Here is a 21,849-nt window from a genome sequence, read left to right on the forward strand (position 1 = left end):
GAACAATGTTGACGTCTGTTTTCTTGTTCTAATGATTTTTTTGCAGGCTGTACAAATATCTTTGTAAATACTTTACAAACAGAACATTTTTTTCTGCGAACATTACTGTTATGCATAATATTTTGATTTTAAAGGACCTTTTATAGGCAGCTTTCCATGTCTTTTCTCTGTTTTGTAGCTTGGTCGACTCTTCAGCAAGGTTCTCTTTTACATTTCAGTCAGCAAAATCAGCAGTTTGATCAGTTGTTAACTTAGCAAGTTTATCTGAAGAGCTTGTTCATTATGTTCTTTGTTTAACTGAAGTGTGGGTTGATTTAATTAGTGAGTAAAAAGTGAACAGTTGCTTTCCCCTTTAGTTTTAGCAAACTTTTGCAAAGTGGGAGGGGGTAAAAATACTGACAATGAAAGGAAAACAAAAAAAAACCCAACACAAAGACTGCAGTATGATTTTTTTTCAAGTAAATGAACCAATTGTTGTTAATGACACTTGACTAAACCCAATAGGTGAGTTTTCTTGTAATATTCTTGCAGTTTTGGGGAAACACAAAATTATTGCAAAAGCTCAGGGTTTGGTCTAGAAGTTGACAATGACTGCAAAAAAAAGAAGAAAAATTGCAGGGACTCTTCATGAAGAGTCAATGGAGTTGGAGTTGTTGGGGAGGCAGCCTGCCTTCCTAATGGGGAATGAAAGGTTGAAATAGCAACAGCTGCAGCCTATGAGTATTTCATCCAGCACAGCCTGGAGGATATACTTAAGGTTGATAGATTATAGCTTGTTCATTGTATGGCTTTGTTACTGGTACATGCTGTTATAAAACCCCATCTCTCACCCTACACTTAAACTCCTGTGAAAGATACTGGGATGGGGGTGGAAGATAAATAAGCAAGTGGTGGCTTGTTGCACTCAAGTAATGGTAACAAATAGTTCACTGTTAAGTGTTTCTTCAGGAGCGAAGCTGAGTGGCGGTAGTTTGCTTCTCAATTTCTATTAGGAAAATACAGCTTTTCCTAGTAGTTTCTTGACCTTTAAAATAAGGTGTGATGTTAAGATGTTATTAGCATAAAACATATTGCTGTGAATTAGTTGGACCATATCTGCCTCGAGTTTTATTGCCTTAGAGTTGTTTAACGCAGGTTTAAAATAACAGCAACTTTAATTCCATTTTGCTTTTTAGAATTATTAACAAAAAAAAGACCCACAAACAAAAAACCAAAACAACAACAAACACAACAAACCACAATGCTAAAGGCTCTGCTCTTGGAAAATGCAGCAGTGTGTTTGGGTATGGCTTGTTTTCGCTAGACGGTTGTTTATTACCTTCACTTGAAAATATAGATGTGCAAGGAGGTGTTTATGCATTGGAGTGCACTGAACCTGCTTACCATGATAGGGGGAGAAGTGAAAATAATAGAGGGATATAGCTCTCGAGTAAATTTTCGAAGTAATTTCTGGCTATTTTGGACTTTCAGAATATTAAGCAACAATAGTTAATCCATATCTACTGAAAGGGCAGCTCAGTGTTAGACGTGAGCAATGCAGAACTTGCTTTTTTGCCCTGTGTATCTTGCCAGATAGATGAGTTTCTGATATTTCTCTGGTTTTCTTTTACCAGCCTGTGCAATGAGGTGAAAACTCTGTTTGAAAAATGAATACTTTCCCTGCTGTTTCTCCATAACTTATCAAGTTCGACAAATTGGGTCCTAACGTTGTTTCCCTGCTTTGTGATGCGTGAAAACAGCATTTTTCTGTCACTTAAGCAATGAAGTCTGGTCTGAGTCAAGAGCTGGAGACTGTACAGGGTATGAGGGCATAAGCTTCAGTGCAGTTTTAAATGTCCAAAACCAGAGTTTTAAGGATATTCAGTGATCCTAACAAAGCCGGTAGCAATTTGTGGCAGTTCATACGCTATTCTGCTTCATCAGCATCAGCTTGTCTGCCTCCTGTAAAGTGCCAGTGCTTGTTTAAGTGTGTAGTTATGGAAACCGATAGTGGGTGATGCAATAAAGAGGGGAAGTGCAGGTACCTGTAAAGGCCAACTTCTGAACCAAGGGGGCTGCCAGTGTACAGAAAGGAGTTGCTACTCTGACATGCTTCTGGAAGAGCCTGTATTCCTCCTGTGTCTTCAGAGAGAGCCTAGAGTGAGCCACTCTTAATGTTTCTGTGGAGGAGTATGCATGTGTGATAAGTGTAGAGCAGCATTGAGCTCCTGTCATTGGCACTTGGTGTGAGAAATCAAGCTGGAGTGATCCCCTGTCAAATTTGTGGTGATAGAGGATGGCTGTAATGACGATGATTTCCATTTGTGGGTTTCAAGATGCTTTATAAAAGTTCATTTTAATACCATAACTTGATATTTTTTGTTTTTGTTGTTTTTCTTACATTTCAGGTCTACCAGTCATGAAACGAATTCTTCTCTTTTTTATCCTGGCTGCTGCTGTTATGTATGGCATACTGCATGGAAATCTGTGGAGAAATAACCTCTACTGGTATGGTGATGCTTTGTTCACTTGTGCAGACACCCTCATGGCTATGTGAGAAATGTGGCTGTGAGCTGCTGTGTCACTGAACAGCTGTTTGCTAGTCATCAACAGAAGGCATTACTACTCTCTGTGTTTGTTTTGAGGTTGTGGGGTTGTTGTGAGTTTGTTTGTTTGTTGGGTTTTTGTGGTTTTTTTTGTTCCGTTGTGCTGAGGGAGTGAATGTGATTGTTCTGTCCTGTCCCCAACTTCTCTTGTGTCACTGTTAAACCTAGTAGTCAATTTGCGCCTGGTTGGTTGGAAAGGTCAGGACCTCAGAGACGGTGAGCCCCTCTGAGTTTTGTGAAAATAGGTGCTCAGGTGAGGAGAGGAATCTTACTTGTGTATGTTGTGTGTCCATGTCTCCCCCAACCCGATGTGTGTTTAGTTTTAGCTTGTTCCTTTAGATGTCTGATAAATGATGTGGGGAAGACCTGCTCCAAACATAGGAATAACTGCAGGTATAGTGGGCACCTTTTGAGATGCTGTGATTTGCCAAGTCTCAGTGGCAAATGTGTGGGAAGCGAGCCTTCATTGTCTCCAGGCTGCACGGGACAAGTGGCTTGAGACCTAAAATTCAGGGTGCTTGTCAAAGAACTTGAGTTTCCATTGGCCTTTGCACAACTGTGACCAGGACTGACCAGATTGTTTGTGTTATGAAGATAATAGTGATGGCTTTCAAAAGTAGTGATTGATGTGCCTCTGTTTGTCTTGTTTATAGCATACAATCGATAAGAGTGGCTTTTTGTTGTGGTTTGTTTCTAGCAAACCACAGTGTTGTGACATTTCCCTTTTTGCAGGATTAGCTTTTATGGACAGTCTTCCTCTGTGAGGGCCCCTCCTTCCTATGAGACTAGTGGAGTTACCCAGTAAGTTCAGCAGTTGAGCATTTTTGTGATGGGATTTTGTTTGGTTGGTTGGGTTTTGGGCAGGTGGGAGGTATTGAGACTAAAATCCATAGCCTTTGTTTGTAGGCTCCCTGTTCAACTTGTTATTGTACAGCTGTGTCCATTGGCTGTTTCTGTTATGAACACAATTATAACATGTCTGGCAGAAAGGAATTTATCCACGTCATGTTTCCAGTGTTTGTTTAATATTTATGGCCACTTACAGTGACTGTCTGTAAAAAGCAATTGTTTGAAAGACATTTGTTTACAACATCATAATTTCTGCAATTTTGAGTTATACCTGAATAAAATTAACAGAGCTACGAGGGCAACTTTTGTGCGTAAAATTTAGTAAGTCAGAGATGTTGTTCGCTTGTGATGTGCAAGTATGTGTAGAAGCAGACCTCGTGCTAGTATGTTCCTGCAACTAGGGTGGTGGGACTAATGAGTGCCTATGCTGAAACTTAAAAGCAGGCTCTGTTCTCTCTGAAGACCGTATTGCAAAATGCCGTCTGTGAGGCTGATGGTGGAAAGCAACCAGCTGGCCAGCTGATAGATTTCACAGAATGCTTCCTCAGTGTCAGTATTCACATGACAACTTGAAGTGACTGAAAGCAATTAACCTTAATGGTCTGTTTGGCTTGTGACTCTGATGTGGTGGTTTCATCCTTCTGTTCTTAATACAGCCCAGATGCATGCGTTGCTCAAAATGAACTTTACCCTCCTTTCTGGGCTTCATATTTGTTATTAATTGGGCTAAATTGCCAAGGCAGGAATCTGCTTAGAAGTGTAAGTCTTAGCCTTATTATGAGAGGAATGACCTATCCCTAAAGAATCTCATTTTCCTTGAAGTACCCTATGTGGTGCTGTCTATTCCCTTCTCCAAACAAGACTCCCCTGAGGAGTGCTGGTGATGCTATCTGGTATGGCTGCAGGGGGTGGTTCAGCCCAGGTGTCCTGCTTCTCTGCAGGTGGGCATGAGATCCCACCTCTGGTTATGGCTGCTTTGATAGCTGGTGAGCAAGGGAGGTGTGAGATAAAAGCCTTTACCAGTAATACTAGTAAAATCGATCTTTTAGAATACAGATAAAGGCAATAATGAAAATCTGGTGTGGTGTTAACCTGGTAATCAGCTTACTAATTTGGCTTGTCCAAGCTTCCCTTCCTTATTGCTGCTGCCCGTTCCTGTTCTTGCTATTTATTTTAAATTGTTTTGCAGGCTGCCACCTGCAGATGTGGAGAGAAGGAATGCACTGGACACTTGTCTCCTGAAACCAGCATTTGAATCTTTATTGGGGTGAGTCTTCTGTGGGAGGTGGAGGGGAAAGGCTGTGCTCATTGAGGTAAAAATGGACTGTTTACATATTCTGGACTATTTTACATTTTGATTCACCTCTGGAAGGTATAACTTTTGGGCTGGGGTTTATTGTTGATTTTTCTGGTTGTGGCAACACAAGTTGTTTAATTTGCCATTGTTCAGCATCTGAACAATGCCACACAACCAGTTCAATGCGATGATGTACTGAATAAATAAATAAAGACTTCCTCTTCAGATATTGTAGCTAATAACAGTGAAACAATTTTAATGATTGAAATACAAGCCTTTTTTTTTTTTTTTACCCATTTTTACATTCCCTGTAAAAGAAGCTGTCATGTCCAAGACTGAAACTCAGGCATGCTGCTATTAAGAACCTGGACTTTAAGACTTTTTTTGGTAGTGAAGTATTTCTGTAGCAGCCGGGGATCAGAGAAGTTTTGAAAATATCTTGATTTTATTTCGAAAGAAGAGTATGAAATGTGCAAAAATTCACCCCATCCTTAATGATATAAGATTCTTCCCCTTCAATGGAGTTTTAATTTTAATGGAATTTAATTTTAGAGAAATTTGGGATTATTCATGGTTTTACTCTTTTGATAGTATTGTTGAATTGTGTGTAGGTGTCCTCCACTTTGAAGTATTTATAGGAAGATTCCTTTGTAAAGCAGCAGTCAGATGGAAAAAGCAAGAGCTTCAACCCAAAACAAAGGAGGTGTCCAGTCACAACAGTGCATCCAAGATGTTTGTGAGGAAGCACAAGTCTTAAATGAGATCAATGAAGTGCTACAGGACCAGAAGCTGTATTATTGGCTTTGTCTTTTACCTGAGCAAACAATGTCCTTGAGAAAGCCTGGGAAGATGTTTAGACCAAGTCCTGTCTGAAGAAGTCTTAAAGCTCTAAGCAAACACACCATTGCTGCTTTCTTTTTTTTGTCCTTTTAGTGTATGAGAAAGCATGGCTTTATTTCAATGCTGTTATAGTTCTAAAGAACACCGAAGGATCTCGGGTTCTTCTCCCCTGAAGCAGTCCTGTAGTCTTTGTGTGTTGGTTAGCTGCCTGGCCTAGAGCAGTGGTCCCGGGTCCCTCACCCACCCAATGTCCCCCAGGCTGTCACTGTGTCAGAGCAGCCCTGGTGCTGTGTGAGGGTGCAAGGATGGACTTGGGGATGCACAGCAAGAAGGCGGCAGGTGCAGAGCTAGAACAAGAGCCTCTGGCGTATTTCCATTGCTCCTTCACAGGGATAGTTTGCGTGAGCTGAAGATCTGGTCTGTGCACTTTGGCAATTGCCTGGGGAGGTTGAAAGGATTTCTAACCTGGCAGAATTATTTATTGGAAAGCAACCAGAGCTGGAGGAGTTAGAATTAAGGATCTCTTTGCACTAGGTGAATTATTTATGTCAAAGCTTACCAGCTGTTTCTGAACAGCAAGGCAAGTTATTAAACTTAATATAGGTGCTTAGTGCATGATATCTCAAAGTTGGCTGGTCTTGCTTAACCAATGTCCCAGTTCTTACTGTATGGGGGTGTGTCTTTTTTTTTTTTTTTTTTTTTTTTACTGTTAATATCTTCTGAATATGTAGAGTTTAAAGAGAGAGATATTTATGAAGCTGAGAGGGAGGGGATTTTTTTAACAGCTGTTAATATTCTTACAGGAAAAACAAGTTACGTGCTGGCTGTGGGTATTTGTGATCAACACTATTTTTTTCTCATTGTGACTGTATGCTTCTGCATTAACATTTTAATACAAAACCTAGTATTTAGGACTGCTACAAAGTCAGCCAGTTCAGTGAGTGCATGTCCGCTTAACTCCAAGGTGAAGCCAGGGGCACAGTAGCATGTGACAGGATTTGGTCTCCTGTTCATTCTTTTGGCTTGACTTAGCAGATAAAGGTAATTAGAGTCCCTTCTCTCCTCTGAAATAACCCTTGTCTACGGTTACTGTCTTTTGAAGAAAGGAGTGACCCATTTCTATCTTGATGTTTATAAGATATGATACTGTCATGCCCTAGTTTGCAGGAGGAATGGGCTTTGGAGGCAGACCTCCTTGTGATCCCCATGTGCCATCCTTCTCATTGCAGGGCAGCCCTGGCACATTGACCTGGGCCCTTTCAGACACCTGAAGATGCTGTGCCGGAGCATACCTGATATGCTGCAGTGTTCAGTCTGTGGGACCCTACTGGAGTTAGTGTAGAGTTAAAAACCAATGAGATGTGTGTAATGGGGATGTGAGAACTCGATACCTTTTTGCTGTATAGCTGTACTCCTATTGCCCCGAACTACTTGATGTCAACACAGCCATGAAGTGCCACTTGTTTGGAGTAGGAGCACATCTCAAGCTAATGTTTTCAGGGGATGGTATTTCCAGGTCAAAACACCTTGTTTCAAATCCCATTCTTATTTATTAAATTGCCATATATAATAATAACTCTTAATTTTCCTTGCTGCCTCTGTTATGTACTTTTCAAACCTGAAGTTATTGTCTTCTTGGGTTATGGATTCTCTTAAATATGCTGTTTCATGGTGTAAGCTTTCAGTCGTATAATTTTAGTGTCTCTATATAAGTTACAGAAGCAGAGAAATCATTTATCTCACTCTCTACTTATATTTTCCATGATAAAGTCTTCTCCTTTTCTGTCACCTGCATTCTTTCCCTGTGTCCATGAGTTTTTTCCTTTTAAAAACTGATAATACTTGAAGTAGGATAAAGAAAGCTTTTTTTAAAAGCAGTTGTATGAACTATTAGCTTATTCAAATATGTCACGTGGATTTTTGAAACTTCTTTCTTTTTTCCTTCATTAGTGTTGACAAAATATACCCGTTCCTGTGTGCTAATGATTTTATCAGAGTGGCGGAGTTCCACGGGAGCGATAAGTTTGAACTGCCTTATGGAATAAAGAGAGCAGGTTTGTGTTCCCCATGTACCTTATTTTTTTAACAGAAATACATAAATGTCATGTAAAGCCACCTGAATCTCTGGTCCTGGTCTTTCCTGTTCATCGATGCCAATCCTTTTGGGGGTATCTAGCAGTGACTTAATGGCTTCCTTTAGTCCCTCTGACCTCCCTCTCCTATTTTAACAAATAGAACACCGTATTGGGGTTGCCTCTCTTAGCGGAGGAGCTCCAAAAAGATGAGAGTGAGAAAAAGTGGAGCTTATTCAGCAGGCTGGAGTGCTAAAGATATCTAAGATATGATACTGTCCCTGGCTGTGCAGCCCCACCTTCTGGGTCAAGGCTGCTTCTGTTTAGTTTGAAGGTGTCTAGAGGAAAAAAACAAAGGGAATTAGGATACATGTCTTGGAAACTCTTCCAATACTTATTTAATGTATCTAGAATTTTTATTTATTTTTTTTTTTAATACAAATCCCATACCATTTTCCAACAAGAGAGTGTTTGGGTGAGAAAATCTTCCCAGAGAGTAGCTCTGATAAATCCAAATTTGACATCATTGGTTGATCTGTGGCACTAAATTACAACCATTCTTATTTTGAGTTTCTTATACCCAGTGTGTAAGAACTACTGTGTTTGAAAATGCTGTGGTCAGGGTGGCATGATTATTTTTATATTGGAAAGCACTGAACACTTTGATTAACTGCCTTTATATTTGCTTTCTAGAACAATTTTTTCATTTAGCTCTTTCAAGACTGCAGAACTGCGGACTTTCCAATGAAGATGACAGGTGAGATGGTTTATTTGCTACTGTCCCTGTTCATTGCATTTTCAATATTTAATATTTATCTGAAAAAGAATGTCAGTGGCGTTATCCTGAAATTGCTCAAGTTAGCCAAGATGCAGATCTGACTGTGACAGTATTCAAGCAATATGTAACTCATACCAAGACATAAATCAGTTTGGTTTTAAACGTAAATAGCACCAGCATTTCAGAATAATTTTTCTGTTAGGGAGCTTAAACTTAGATTTCCTTTTATAAGTGCGTTATGAATTTGTTAGCTGAATGCAGTCCCACCTTCCTGTAGTATCTTTTTTTATACTCAAGGAAAGTGAAACCACCCCTTAAAAATTGAACGTCATCCCCTCTTTTAAAGCCATTATTAGTGTAAGCTGGAAAATGTTTGAGGTAAAGAGATGCAAACCAATGACTGTTTCTATGCAAATAAAATCTTACGCATATGCCCGTGCCCCCTTGTTCACATGTACACTCAGCTTCCTTTTCCCATGAATGAGGGAGACGTTGGCAGCCAGGAAAGGCTGTTCCTGGCATTTCGGGGGAACTGGGGTGCGGCACGGAGCGGAGCATGCCTTAGATAACTCGCTTCCCGTGCATTAGATTGCCCTGTTTCAATCTCTTGGTTAGAAGCCACTTCTGCCAGGAGTTTTTATTTGGTTTTGGAGGGTCTTGCTGTGTGCGTGACTTGTTGGGGTGTGTTTTGGGTGTTTTTTTTTTTTGCATGTGTTTTTTTTTATTTTCTTGAGGTGGTGTAGTAGGTTTGGCTAGTATATTAAATTCCAGTGTTTACCAAGTAGTGCAAATAACTGCTTAGGTTTACAGCCTAGAAAATGGGCTGACAACCTGCAATATGTCGTGTTAATATGCAGACTTCTTAATAGAGTTGAATGCAGATAATGCTAAGGTTGGCTGTACTTGGTTTTGGTTTTTAATTGAGGAGATCAAACAGAAGACTGTTGCTTCAAGGCAAATGCCAGGATCACATTTTAATTAAACTTGAGTGGAATATGAACAAAATAATTGGAGTTTGAGCCTAAGAATTATCTTGGTTTTAATACCCAGTTCTTTTTTTCACCTACTGTACTCCTTCCTTTCCTTCTGTTTATTATCTATTTCTAGGATGTTCAGGAAATAAAAAAAGGAAAAAACACTTTTCTATCAGGAGTGTGATAACTGGGGAATTTTTGACAGAATTGGCTGCCAGAGGCTAGTTTTTTGTCTGGAGTTTGGAGGAAAATGCCAAATGTTGCATTGGAAGTTTCCACAAGTTCAGCACTGTAATAGTTTTGGCTGTAAAGCAGAGGCATTTGCAGTACAGCATAGCACTTTCTAAATGGGAGTGTCTGTCATACACATCTAAAGTAAGGTAGTTGGTACTTATCCTTTGAATGTAGGTTCTCTGAGATACAGATATGTTTAGTGGTTCTGGGAAGTATGCTTCATTTTAATAAAAGCAATATACTTCAGTAGTACTGAAGCAAAATGAGAACTATTACCATTTAGTAGGCAGTGATATAAACAATCAAGTGTACAATGACTTCATACAATGTATTCTTTTTAGATCCATCAGGTTTAGTGTATAACACTGTAGTAAGGAAGGGCCTTTTTTATATACATTTAACCAAGATACAGAGGCTTTTAAATGTGAAATGCTTTGGAAATCAGTCCTAATGACATTATCTTGTAATATAGAATTATTAGACAGCTCTGTATTGCTATTGCCCAGTTCAGCCTTCTTGGCAGAATGCAAAGGGAATTTCCATATAAAATACTATTGGAGTGGAGTGGGGGAACCTGCTATGAAGTATTTTAACAAACATTAGGCTACCTGAGCACCAAATCTACGGTGCTCATATAGCTGTGTTTGTGTGTGACTTAAGTAAAACTGCACATAGTCAGCTGCAAGGGATTTCTTTTCCAAACGTAGGTGGAATTCTCACTGTATAAAGGTCTAGTTCTCCAAAACTGGAGTTGAATAGTGTCACTGACTTCAGTAGAATAGTCTGTAGGAGAAAGGGTTTTCCAGGCTAGGGGTATATCCAGAGTAACCTCTGAACAGCCGTGTTCTGGAGTTTCACTGGCCTTTCAGAGACCCCCCAGTAACTAGTGTACTAAGGTGGCCTCACGGGCTCTCTGAAGACTGCTTGTTTCAGACTCACCTGGGAAACAAACTTACTGCAAGAGGGTGTGTATCTACAACAGCAGCTTTGCTGATGCTGACACTCAGCTTCCACTGAACTGCTCTGCCCACGTGGCATTCTTTGTCACGGCAATGTTCCTATGCTGTCCTCATAGTTACTCACTGGACACTCGCAGGACTCTAAGCTCAACAGCAATAAATTCTTACAAATGCGTTTTCGCAATCCGGAGTCGACAAAATGTGACCCGTGCATCCTCCTTTTACGAAATAACCTCAAAGGAAATAATTTGCATTCCTCAACTGACTTATGGGGGTGAGTGTTGAAGGAGTTGAGATTGAGATCTTTTTCCTTTTTCAGAGAAACAGTATTTCAGTGGAATGTGGAGGATGTAAAGCCTTTTGACCTTTAAAGGCTGCATTTGCACTTAACAATATTTTTCTGTTATAAACTAGGAAAATGTTTGTTTTAGTATTTCACCATATAAACAAAATATGTAAGCCAATGCTTGGCCTTGAGATTAAGAGGCTCTTGTACACACTGTGAATAGAGCAGTAGTTTGAGTGACTGAAGGAATTGCGTTTAGATGTTGGAGATCAGTTGCCATGCGATATGCATCAGGAACCACTGATACTCCTAAGCAGACCACTAACACCTAAGTGCAATCCTTTAGTCACTCAAACCATCGCTATAGCAATTGTTACAGTTGATGTCTTAACATTTTTCACTTTAATCAATATTGTGCTGGTGGTTGTAAGCTGGACCTCCAGACACTTCAGTCTGTTATATTTGTTTTTAATGACATCTGAATTTATTTGTCTCCTCACCAATTTATTGACTTTGAGAAAGTCCCCCTTTGGGATGAGTGTTTGGTTGTTTGTTTTTGTTTTTGGTTTGTTTTTTTTTTTAGTATGAAAACATTGTGACATAGGCAACTTTAAGAAGTGGGGTTGGTAAAATATCAGGGAGTAACAGTCTGCTGAAAATCTGTGTTGATTTCTGTGGTCTGCACTAAGTACAGGTCAATTTATTTAACTTTAATATCTTTGAATACAGTCCAGCCTTGCTTAAATAATCTTTATCTTCATTTCATGTATAAGCTTCCCATGACTTTTGTTTTGTTTTTTTTGTCCTCTCTAGCATAAACCATTTCTCTCCATGCTTATCATTGTCAGTGGAATATATGCTACTATGGACATAGAACTATGATCATAACATACCTATGATCATAACTGGAGACACTTGAATACTGGGGGGAGGCTAAGGGGAGGAGACAATTTGAAAATAGCACGTTTGTGCCAGACTTCCTGTTTGAGTTGGCCCGCTTTGACTTCCTGAGCTTGGCAGAGATTAAAAGTTGGTCTTCCTAATTGTTTTGACTGGATTTATTGCTGTATTCATCTACAGTTTGTCAGGAGTATTTGATCTGCTTGTTGGCTTTATCCATTTTCAAAATTCACATATCAGTGTTAAATGCCATTGTTGGCTTTCTGAAGACAGCTGATAACATGCAGACTCAAAAATAAAGTTAAGGGCACTGGAGTTTGAAAGCTTAATCAAACTTCAAATTTCACTCTGTTTTCCATCTAAGTAGTATTAGTCAGCTCTTAGCCATGAACAAGATCTGGTTTGCATCTGTCAGTAAGAGGGAAGAGAGTTCAGATTTGACTCGAGAGCAGCTACCCAGCTTCTGTAGCTGCGTGAACCTCAGTTGCCCAGCTCTGAAATCACGTTCTGTTTTAACCTCCCTGCCCTGAGGGTTTCTTGCTATATCACAACTACACAGTGCAGAGAGGAGAAACCAAAGAGGTCTTCAGTTTTATCACAGAATCACAGAATGTTAGAGATTGGAAGGGACCTCAAAAGATCATCTAGTCCAATGCCCCTGCCGTAGCAGGAACACCTAGATGAGGTTACACAGAAAGGTGTCCAGGCGGGTTTTGAATGTCTCCAGAGAAGGAGACTCCACAAGCCCCCTGGGCAGCCTGTTCCAGTGTTCTGGCACTCTCGCCCTCACCGTGAAGAAGTTTCTTCTCAAATTTAAGTGGAACCTCTTGTGTTCCAGTTTGAACCCATTACCTCATTGTCCTACTGTTGGTTGTCACTGAGAAGAGCCTGGCTCCATCCTTCTGAGACTCACCCTTTCCTTTATAAGGTCACCCCTCAGTCTCCTCTTCTCCAAGCTAAAGAGACCCAGCTCCCTCAGCCTTTCCTCATAAGGGAGATGCTCCACTCCCTTAATCATCTTTGTTGCCCTGTGCTGGACTCTCTCCAGCAGTTCCCTGTCCTTCTGGAACTGAGGGGCCAGAGTGGAAGGTGTTATTTCAATAGCTAGGGATTGGCATAGTTAGGAAGCTGCTTAAATCATAGCCCGTGCCAAAAACTGGAAGGTCTGTAGCAAGGAATCACATAAAGTTTATCTACAAGGGAGAGAATAAGCAGGGCTTCTTCAAAGTAACTTTTGGCTCCTTATAATTTGTGATGGAGTTGACATAGTTCCTGTAAATTCACACCAAATAGTCAGAGAGTATAAAAAAATATTCAACAAGATTAGGAGCAATTTTTTTAGTTTTTTGTTGAGACTTGAAGATGAGTTCATGCATGGGGTGGTTGTCTAGCCAGGAGGTACCACCAGGAGACGGGAGTAGCTGTTCAGGATTTTGCATTGTGGTGATGAGGTTCATACTTGAGTTTCTCAGCTGCAGCCATGTAACTTCTCAAATCTCTGAATTCAGTGTCACCAGATGATTGAAACTTCCAGTGATTTACAGAGGCATGCTGTAGATGATGGGAAAAGGTGATACAATGATTCTGTGCTTTTTCCCCCCGCTTCTCTCATTCTGCCTTCATCACTTACTGATTGTGGGGTTTTGTCCAGTTGTCCTTTTTCGTTCCTGTGTCTCCTCGCTGTTGCTTCTCTGTAGCGCATGATCTTTCTTTGAGCTCTGTGATACAGCTGCAAATAACAGGGTGTCATTCAGGAAAAAGGTAACTTCTGCTACTTTCCTCCCACTGTAAACTTTGCAAGAGGCATATGTTCGTCAGCCTGCTTTCTCAGGATATCTTAAATCAAGCTGAATATCTTATTGGAAAAATGAATGAGCTCAAGCAGTCCTGGCGAGGAAGGGGTTTTGTGGGTGTAGAGGGAGTGGCTGTACTGTGAACAGATGGTGTCACAGATTTTAACACCTCTGATTTCCAAGGTACTGAGTCACACGGACTTTTGCATTAGCTGGAAATCTTTTTATGAATGTTTGGCTTCTATGAAGCTGTTCAGGAAACACTAGAGAAAGGTGTGCCAGCTTTTTTCGTGTCACCTTGCCCTGAGAGCTGCATTTAGTAGCACTATATATATATGTGTGTGTGTGTATATATTTTATATATATATATATATGTGTGTGTGTGTGTGCGTGTATATATATGTGTGTATGTGTGCGCGTGTGTGTATATATATATATCTATATACACACACACACCAATTTTAAAGGCAACTCCCTCTGCAGATGTGGTAGAGCAGCAGGTGAGGAGGTGCCATCCCAGCATTTCTTTTGACATTAAGTGCTTATTGCAGTTGGCATTTTTTCTCATTTCACCTTTTCTGTAAGCTTTGGGTTTTCAGCATTGCTTTGAAGCCCAGTTACTGTTTCCCTAGCCCACGTATGGTACAACATAACTGCATTAACTAACAAATCTGTAGGAAATATAGGGAACTGCTTTGTACACTGAGATGTCGGACAGTCTTGTCTCAAACAGGTTGTTTTCATTGATGTTGAATAATACTCCCTTCAGCTGAAAAAGCAGGTTGGACTGTCTAAGGCGAAAGGTGTTAATTAGTCTGCAAAGAGTGTCACACTGGGCATTTAAGACAGATAAAAGTATTCCTTGGGCCACAGTCCTGGGGTCCACTCCAGTAAGAAATGGCGTGGAGCCTTTTTCTTGTTTGAAGAACCGTGGGAGGTGGCTCATCCTCAGGAAGCTGACAGCCTGTTTGTATCTGAAGAAAATACCAGTGTTTTTATTTTGCCACTGCTCCTGCCATGGCTGAGTTATACAGCTTTTGCTGGGAATAAAGAAGCACTTTTATAACACAAAAAAAAAAGCATGTGGTTGTTCCGTAAGGAGAAGTTTGCAGTCTTATGCATTGGATGTAAACATTCCCTAATTGAGGCAAAATTTCTTGAGTAAAAGCCAGCAAGTCTGTCTGTGTGTCTTTTTCTTTAGCAAAGCACACATCTTATTAGCATTGAAACAAGACAGTGGAGGGCAAAAGATACACTTAGAAAACCTGGGATAACATGGAAAATCTTAACGTTAGAATTTACTTTTGTAAGCCCAACATTTGCGTAATGGCTTTTTTGGTTGCTTTTTAACTCTGAATATATCCTAAATTCAAAAGGAATTACTATTTTGATTGACTATAGTAGAAAATCTAATTTATAGCTCACAGTGTTTTATGTGCTTAGTAATCCTGTCTAATTTGAATCTAGTCATATGAGAACGCAACTTTTAATCAAGTGTACCTCTCTTATGTCATGACAGTATGCACTTCAGCACATGTTTAAACGTGTTTAGACAGCACTTTCAAAGTAGAGGGAGCAAAATCATGATTATAATAACTTGAAGAGCCATCACATGTGTCATTTGGTTGAGGTTTTTCACATGTACAATTCAGAGGTCTGTAAAGTAAATTGTGAACATAAATCTTGCTGCTTTAGCTTATGTTGGAGATCTGTAGAGTTGTGAAGTTGTACAATACTGCAGAAACACCTTCATTAGAGCTAGTTTTTCCAGACATATTCTATGCTGGTTGGTGTATGCCTAGCCTGGGACAACTTTGAAGAATTGTGGAAGATAATTTGTCCAATGGCACCCATATCATTAACTGGTTAGATGATCTTAAACAGATAAACACTAGAAAAAGAAAATGTATAGAAACAATTTTACATGAGAGAAGCCATTTCCTGATTTGGACAGTCCCTGAAATAACACAGATGCATTTTTTGAAAGCAGCCTTACTGTGTGATACAGGATTGGGATGTCTCTGTAGAGGCCAAGGATTGCAAAAGATACAGGACCCCAGTAAATAAGCCAGCCAAATGCAAATATATCATTAATAACAACAGGAAACAAGAAAAGTCATGCATATTAAAAGTTCTGTTTTTTCCACAGAGTTGCCTGTCGACGGTGTGTTGTGGTCGGTAATGGAGGAGTACTTCGAAATAAGACATTAGGGGAGAAAATTGACTCATATGATGTGATAATAAGGTAAATGGTATCTCCTTTTTTTATTTTGTGTACGTGCAAAGAATTAACAAATTTTTGCTGTCAGCCAGTAGCTTTAGAGTGCAGTTATTCTGCAAATGAAAATGTATAAATCTCCCTGTTTTACCTATAGAATCATAGAATTGTTTTGCTTGGAAGAGACCCTTAAGATCGAGTCGAACCACAACCTAAATCTAGCACTAAGCCATGTCCCTAAGTACCTCATCTACACTGTGTTCAGTTTTGGGCCCCACATCATAAGAAGGACATTGAGGTGCTGGAGAGAGTTCAGAGGAGGGTGACGAAGCTGGTGAGGGGTCTGGAGCACAAGTCTGATGAGGCGCGGCTGAGGGAACTGGGGCTGTTTAGCCTGGAGAAAAGGAGGCTGAGGGGAGACCTTATTGCTGCCTACAACTACCTGACAGGAGGTTGTAGCATGGAGGGTGTTGGTCTCTTCTCCCAAGTAGCAAGTGACAGGACAAGAGGAAATGGCCTCAAGTGGTGCCAGGGGAGGTTCAGATTGGATATTAGGAAAAAATTAGGAACAAATTCTTCACAGGAGATGTTGTCAGGCATTGGAACAGGCTGCCCAGCAAAGTGTTGGAGTCACCATCCCTGGACGTGCTTAAAAGGCGTTTAGATGAGGTTCTTAGGGATATGGTTTAGTGGCAGAGTTAGGTTAGGTTATGGTTGTACTCAATGATCCTGAGGGTCTCTTCCAACAGAAGCGATTCTATGATTCAACGTGTCTTTTAAACACCTCCAGGGATGGTGACTCCACCACTTCCCTGGGCAGCCTCTTCCAAACTTAGTTACTCTGTCATAGTCTTCATTTAAAAAATTTAGGAAAAAATGGATCAGACTGATCTGGGAGAGGAAGGATCTGGGTGGTCCACCTGCCTTGTGTACAGGTAACACGTGTGCAAGATGCTGCCGTTGGGGATGGGTCAAAGCCTGTGACATCTTGGAGCCATGAGTGTGCCCTTTGCTGAACATTGTGTTGAACATTGAACAAAGTCTAATTTTTGTTACTTTGCTATCAGTCCTAATGCTCGTTTTAGTAATAGTTTTTAAGTCTTCAAGCACTACCATAAGAAGGTGTATGCAAAACCTGGAGTTTGATATGCATTTGCAAAAATACTGATAAGGTGGAAATGAATACATGCAATTCTTCAGTTGTAGCTCCTCTTATAAGCTTAAAACTATAGAGAGTGATCCAGATAATATTTATGTTCTTAGGAAACTTTACTTGCCTGTCAACTTGTGCTTTACAAAAAAACCCACCTTGCACTTATTTTCATTGTAGGATAATGACTCAAGGAAGTTCCATGGTTTATTTTTAAGCTATTTCAAGTATTTGGGCTCCATGTAGATCTATTTACTCCTCTTAAAATGAACTTTTTATGTTGACTGGTGTCCCACATTTAAAAACAGCTCTAAATTCAGAACTGTTTCAGAAATATAGTGCACAGTTGTTTACTGTGAATGAACGAAGAGTTGGTGGTTGCATTTGTATTTAATGATGACTTCTGGCAAAACTTCGAAATATTTCTATCTCTGCCTACCTTGTTTTGCAAACACTTGCTGCTTAGTAGTGTGCCTCCTATTCTGGTCAGTCTCACTGGCAGGAATGGAGCATACAGAGACTGCCTGAATTCTCCAAAGAATATGCAACACGTTCACCAAGCAAAAACTGCAAGATGGAGACTTAAACACAGCCCCCGTAGCACCTTAGAGCAGAGAGACCTGACCCACCAGCTGTGGAAGTAATTTTTTTAAAAAGGAAACCAACCAAACAAAACCAAACAAACCCACAAAAAACTCAACATCCAAAAAACTACAAACAAATAAAAGCGAAGATGTATCAGTATCAGGTACACAGTCATAATGCCTGTTCCTGTATGCTCTAGACAGTAAAGAATATTGTAACATTCTTGAATTGGCTCTTGTGTGACTTGGATCATCTAGTAGCATGAATGGAGCAATGGGTAATTCTCCAAGATGGTTATTCTCTTCGGTCTTCTCCAGTTTCTGTGTTTGAGCCAAATCAAAAGGCCTTCTGCTCAAGTGACTCGCGATTAGCAATCGTGTGATTGTATTCTAAACCACCTTGGCCAGTGTCCCATATGCGCTTGATCCCTCGGAGTTAGAGGGTGAGTGCACATGATAATTGCTCGTCTACCATGTAATGTGATAAGTAAATGCTGGGCCACTAAACACTCCTGTTCCTGGATGCACTCTCTGTCCCACAGACAGGTTGGTGTGTGTGCCAGCTGCCGCACAGGAAGGACATGGGTGGAGTGGTCATGGCTGTCTCTGTGTCTCTGTCCTCTGTAGAATGAATAATGGCCCTGTTATAGGGTACGAAGATGATGTTGGAAGGAGGACGACTTTCCGCCTTTCTTACCCGGAATCCATCTTTTCGGATCCGATCCACTATGACCCTAATACGACTGTTGTTCTCATCGTCTTCAAACCACGTGACTTGAAGTGGCTTTGGGAGATACTAAGTGGTCAGAAAATAGTGAGTTTAATTATTCATGCACTTTGGCTCAGCTCACCACACACCACTTAAGTGAAAATTCCTGGTTTGCTTTTAACCTTAGTCGTCCTAGCTGGGGGGAGCACTGTATCTCCTAGTCAGTCTGCTCAATATCCATTTCCCATAAGTGCTTTTGTCCTCTTTCTCACACAATTGATCAGTTCCTTGCCCCAAAGCAGTTTTCCTCTTGGAAATACCATTTTATCCTCTTCCTAGTGCTGTTTCATATTCTGACATGCATGCTCCAGCCATTTCCCACATTATTTTATCCTGACCACTTGGTGGAATTGCAGAATAATGTTGGAAGGGGCCTCTCTCTGGAGGTCTTTAGTCCAATACCTTGTTGAAGGAAAGTATGACCAAGTTCAAAGCCATGCCAGGTTCTTAGGGCATCATCCAGGTAAGTTCTGAGTATTTCCCAGGATATTTCTACAAGCTCTGTTTCAGTGCTGCAGCACCCTCACACGAAAAATTTCTCCTTATCCTTTCACTGTGTATTTCTGAGAAAGGTGTCATCCTGTCACTTTTTGTAACCCCCTACTAGATACTTGTAGATGGGCTGAACAAATCCAGCCTCTTCAGACCCTTCTTGTTTGCTCTGTGCTGTGGTCCCTCAGATGTTTTAGTGGCTGCCTGCTGAGCTTGCCCCAGTTCATCGCTCTCTCTTGCACAGATGGTAGCCCAAAACAGCATTTGTGAGGTCGCAGAAAGGTACAAAGTACTTAAGAATGTCCCATCAAGGGGATGGGACCAGACTCTTTTCACTGGTGCCCAACGATGATAGGATGAGGGGCAATGAGCACAGACTGAAGCACAGGAGGATCCATCTAAATATGAGGAGGATCCATCAGAATACGAGAAACCTCTTTACTTTGAGGGTGCCAGAGCACTGGAACAGGCTGCCCAGAGAGGCTGTGGAGTCTCCTTCTCTGCAGACATTCAGAACCTGCCTGGACACATTCCTGGGCGATCTGCTGTGGGTGAACCTGCTTTAGCAGGTGTGTTGGACTAGGTGATCTCCAGAGGTCCCTTCCAAACCCAACCAGTCTGTGATTTTGTGACTTGACAGAGTAACTTCTGCCTACCTGTTCTCTATGCTGTTATTGTTGTGGCCAAGCACACAGTGAGTGTTTACTGCCTTCAGGGCCCACTGCTGGTCTGTGTTGTCCATCAGGAATATTTCTGCAAAGCTGCTTGCCAGCCAGCCAGCCCCAACCTCTGCTGCTGCAGTGGGTTATCCTCTTGCAGGAGCACAATTTGGCACATGTTCATTTGAACTTTGGGAGGTTTAACGTTCCTTCCTCAACCCTCCTGCTCTTGGATTTTACTCTGGTTAGAGTTGCTACAAACCCAACTGTTTATAATTGTTAAAAAAAATGTCTATTTTCTTGCTGGTTACAGAGTGCTAAAGGCTTTTGGAAGAAACCAGCCCTGAACATGATATACAAATCCAGTCAAATCAGAATTCTTGATCCCAGTATCACCAGAAAAACAGCATATGAATGGCTTCGTTTCCCAACAAGGTTTCCCAAAAAGGAGGTAGGCTTTTTTCTTCTGTACCTTTCAGTTTCATGCAACCAAATGTGTACTTAGAGGTAATTATCTCTTCATTATAGTGGACTATGTTGGAACAACTTTTACATTCACATTGTGTTAGTTTGCATTCAGGTGATCCTAAAAAATGATGGGAAAATGAAATCCAGAGAGTGGATAGCCTTGTATGCCAAAAATCTCTTTTTATGGATTCCGTAATTAGTATGAAATGAGAACGCCTTTTGTGGGCAGACAATTCCTTTTACAAAATTGGGAAAAGTAGACAGGCATTAGAAGATGCAGATCTGAAGAGCCTTTAGAAATGCTAAGGAGTCTTGAATTATTAAAAGTACTGTTTTATAGTTTTTACTTAAAAAAAAAAAAAAAACCAAACCATGAATTAATAAACCAAAAAAAAAAAAAAAAAACCAGCAAAAATCCCCAACAGAAAGAAAACACTAAAAAAAAAACTCCACACCAAACAAACAAAACCCCCTAAAAACCCAACACTGCTGCAATTGCACTCTGCTGAGGGTGGGTGGGGGCTTGGGAGCATACAGGATATTCCAGCCCAGCACTAATGACATATGTCTAGCAGCATTCTTGTGCTTACTGATTCAATGCCAAGCATTGTAATGAGTTAACCATCAATTTGGATGTAAAAATACATTTTAACTGTTGGTTTATGACTGAAGAATATTTCTGATGAAAGGTAAGGCTTCAAGCTGGAGACCTCCCTTGTGCAGTCAAGGCTGACCACGTGCTATTCAGCACAAATATGATTCCCTGGGGTCACCTCATTGCATGGAGCTGCTTCATTTGGATCAGCCAACCAGCATGTGTGGAAACGTTTGACAGGCTGTCACTGTGCAGTATCTGCCACAACTTTTTTCTGGTTTAATCTTTCTAATATTGGAGGGGTTTGAGATTTTTTTTTTTTTTTTTTTTTTTTAGCTTTTGGGGGGTTTTGTGCACTTTTTTTTGAGACTGCTAGTAGATTTTCCCTCCCATTAACTCTCAAACTAGAATACCCAGTTTGGCTGTGTGCTTGCCAGGGCTCTGTGGCATTTCAGCTCTTGAGCTGAGCATGAGGAGGAGAAAGCAGTATAGTAGTTGGGCACCTCATGGTCTCCTAAAGGGCCATGGAACATCCATGGCTCCAGAAATCCCTTCTGTCTCTTCTTCTGCTCCCCTCTCAGTGGAGGTAAAAGTAAGACCAGTGGTGTCCTGGAGGTGGTACCACAGGCCCCTCTGTCACTTTGGGTAAGGTGCCTTCTGCTCCCCTCCTGCTCCCTGGGCGCCCCTGCCCAGAGCTGGAGCAGAGTCCATCCATGCTTGGAGCCCCTTTCTGCCACCTCCACCTCCCACTTGCTCCATCCCAGGGGTTTTGCAGCCCCTCGTCCCAGGTGGCAGCGATGGTCAAGCTCAGGTGCCCTTGTCTTTGCCTTTCCCCCATCTCAGAGGTGTTCCCTGGCTGGGAGCCCGCATGTCTGCAGTTGCTCTGGCAAAACTGATGCGTAGGGGTCTGGTGAAGCTCTAGCTTGTGCCTCAGGGGTTCCTGTTGGCAGGGTAGCCTTTTGCAGGACCAGCTTTGGAGCCCTCTGTCCCTGTAGTGCATCCCTGGGGAGGGCTAGTGCTGCCTTTGCTCTCTTGCACTTCAGCTCCCTCTGCCTGCAGGAGATGCAGAAGACCAGTGTTGCTTTCCTGGCTGTCTCTGCATTTTCCATTACACCAGGCTTGTGTTCCCTGTGTGCACGTTTCTGCGTAGTCCCACAAGCATTTCTGTTTCTTTGTTAGTCACTAAGTGTTAGCAGAGCGGGAAAAAATAACTGTAAAATAGGATCTGCTACCCCAACAGCACTGAAGTCAGAAAGTGTTGCAGAGTCATTCCAGGGCTGCGCCTCTTCGCATTAAACAAGACTGGCTGAACAAATGTCATTACAAGCAGAGGATATCTGAATATTG

The 21,849-nt window shown here is 41.2% G+C and overlaps 1 protein-coding gene across 11 annotated transcripts in view; it reads left to right on the plus strand.

Moving 5' to 3' along the window:
• The window catches only part of ST3GAL6 (ST3 beta-galactoside alpha-2,3-sialyltransferase 6), a 47,604-nt gene that overhangs the window by 17,773 nt on the left and 7,982 nt on the right, over positions 1 to 21,849 (plus strand). For 6 of the 11 annotated variants that reach the window (XM_082049989.1, XM_082049984.1, XM_082049985.1 and 3 more), the window contains exons 2-9: positions 2,388 to 2,487; positions 3,318 to 3,386; positions 4,624 to 4,701; positions 7,522 to 7,625; positions 8,337 to 8,400; positions 15,717 to 15,812; positions 18,147 to 18,333; positions 19,753 to 19,890. In XM_082049989.1, coding sequence (XP_081906115.1) covers positions 2,399 to 2,487; positions 3,318 to 3,386; positions 4,624 to 4,701; positions 7,522 to 7,625; positions 8,337 to 8,400; positions 15,717 to 15,812; positions 18,147 to 18,333; positions 19,753 to 19,890 — 825 coding nt within the window. In that variant the 5' untranslated portion in view covers positions 2,388 to 2,398. Of the gene's footprint in view, positions 1 to 2,120; positions 2,140 to 2,387; positions 2,488 to 3,317; positions 3,387 to 4,623; positions 4,702 to 7,521; positions 7,626 to 8,336; positions 8,401 to 15,716; positions 15,813 to 18,146; positions 18,334 to 19,752; positions 19,891 to 21,849 lie in introns of those variants that run through there. The other 5 variants (XM_082049993.1, XM_082049990.1, XM_082049991.1 and 2 more) reach the window with 2 other exon arrangements.

This window comes from Streptopelia decaocto, assembly GCF_964273445.1.
Source record: "Streptopelia decaocto genome assembly, chromosome: 1".
Classification (NCBI taxonomy): domain Eukaryota; kingdom Metazoa; phylum Chordata; class Aves; order Columbiformes; family Columbidae; genus Streptopelia; species Streptopelia decaocto.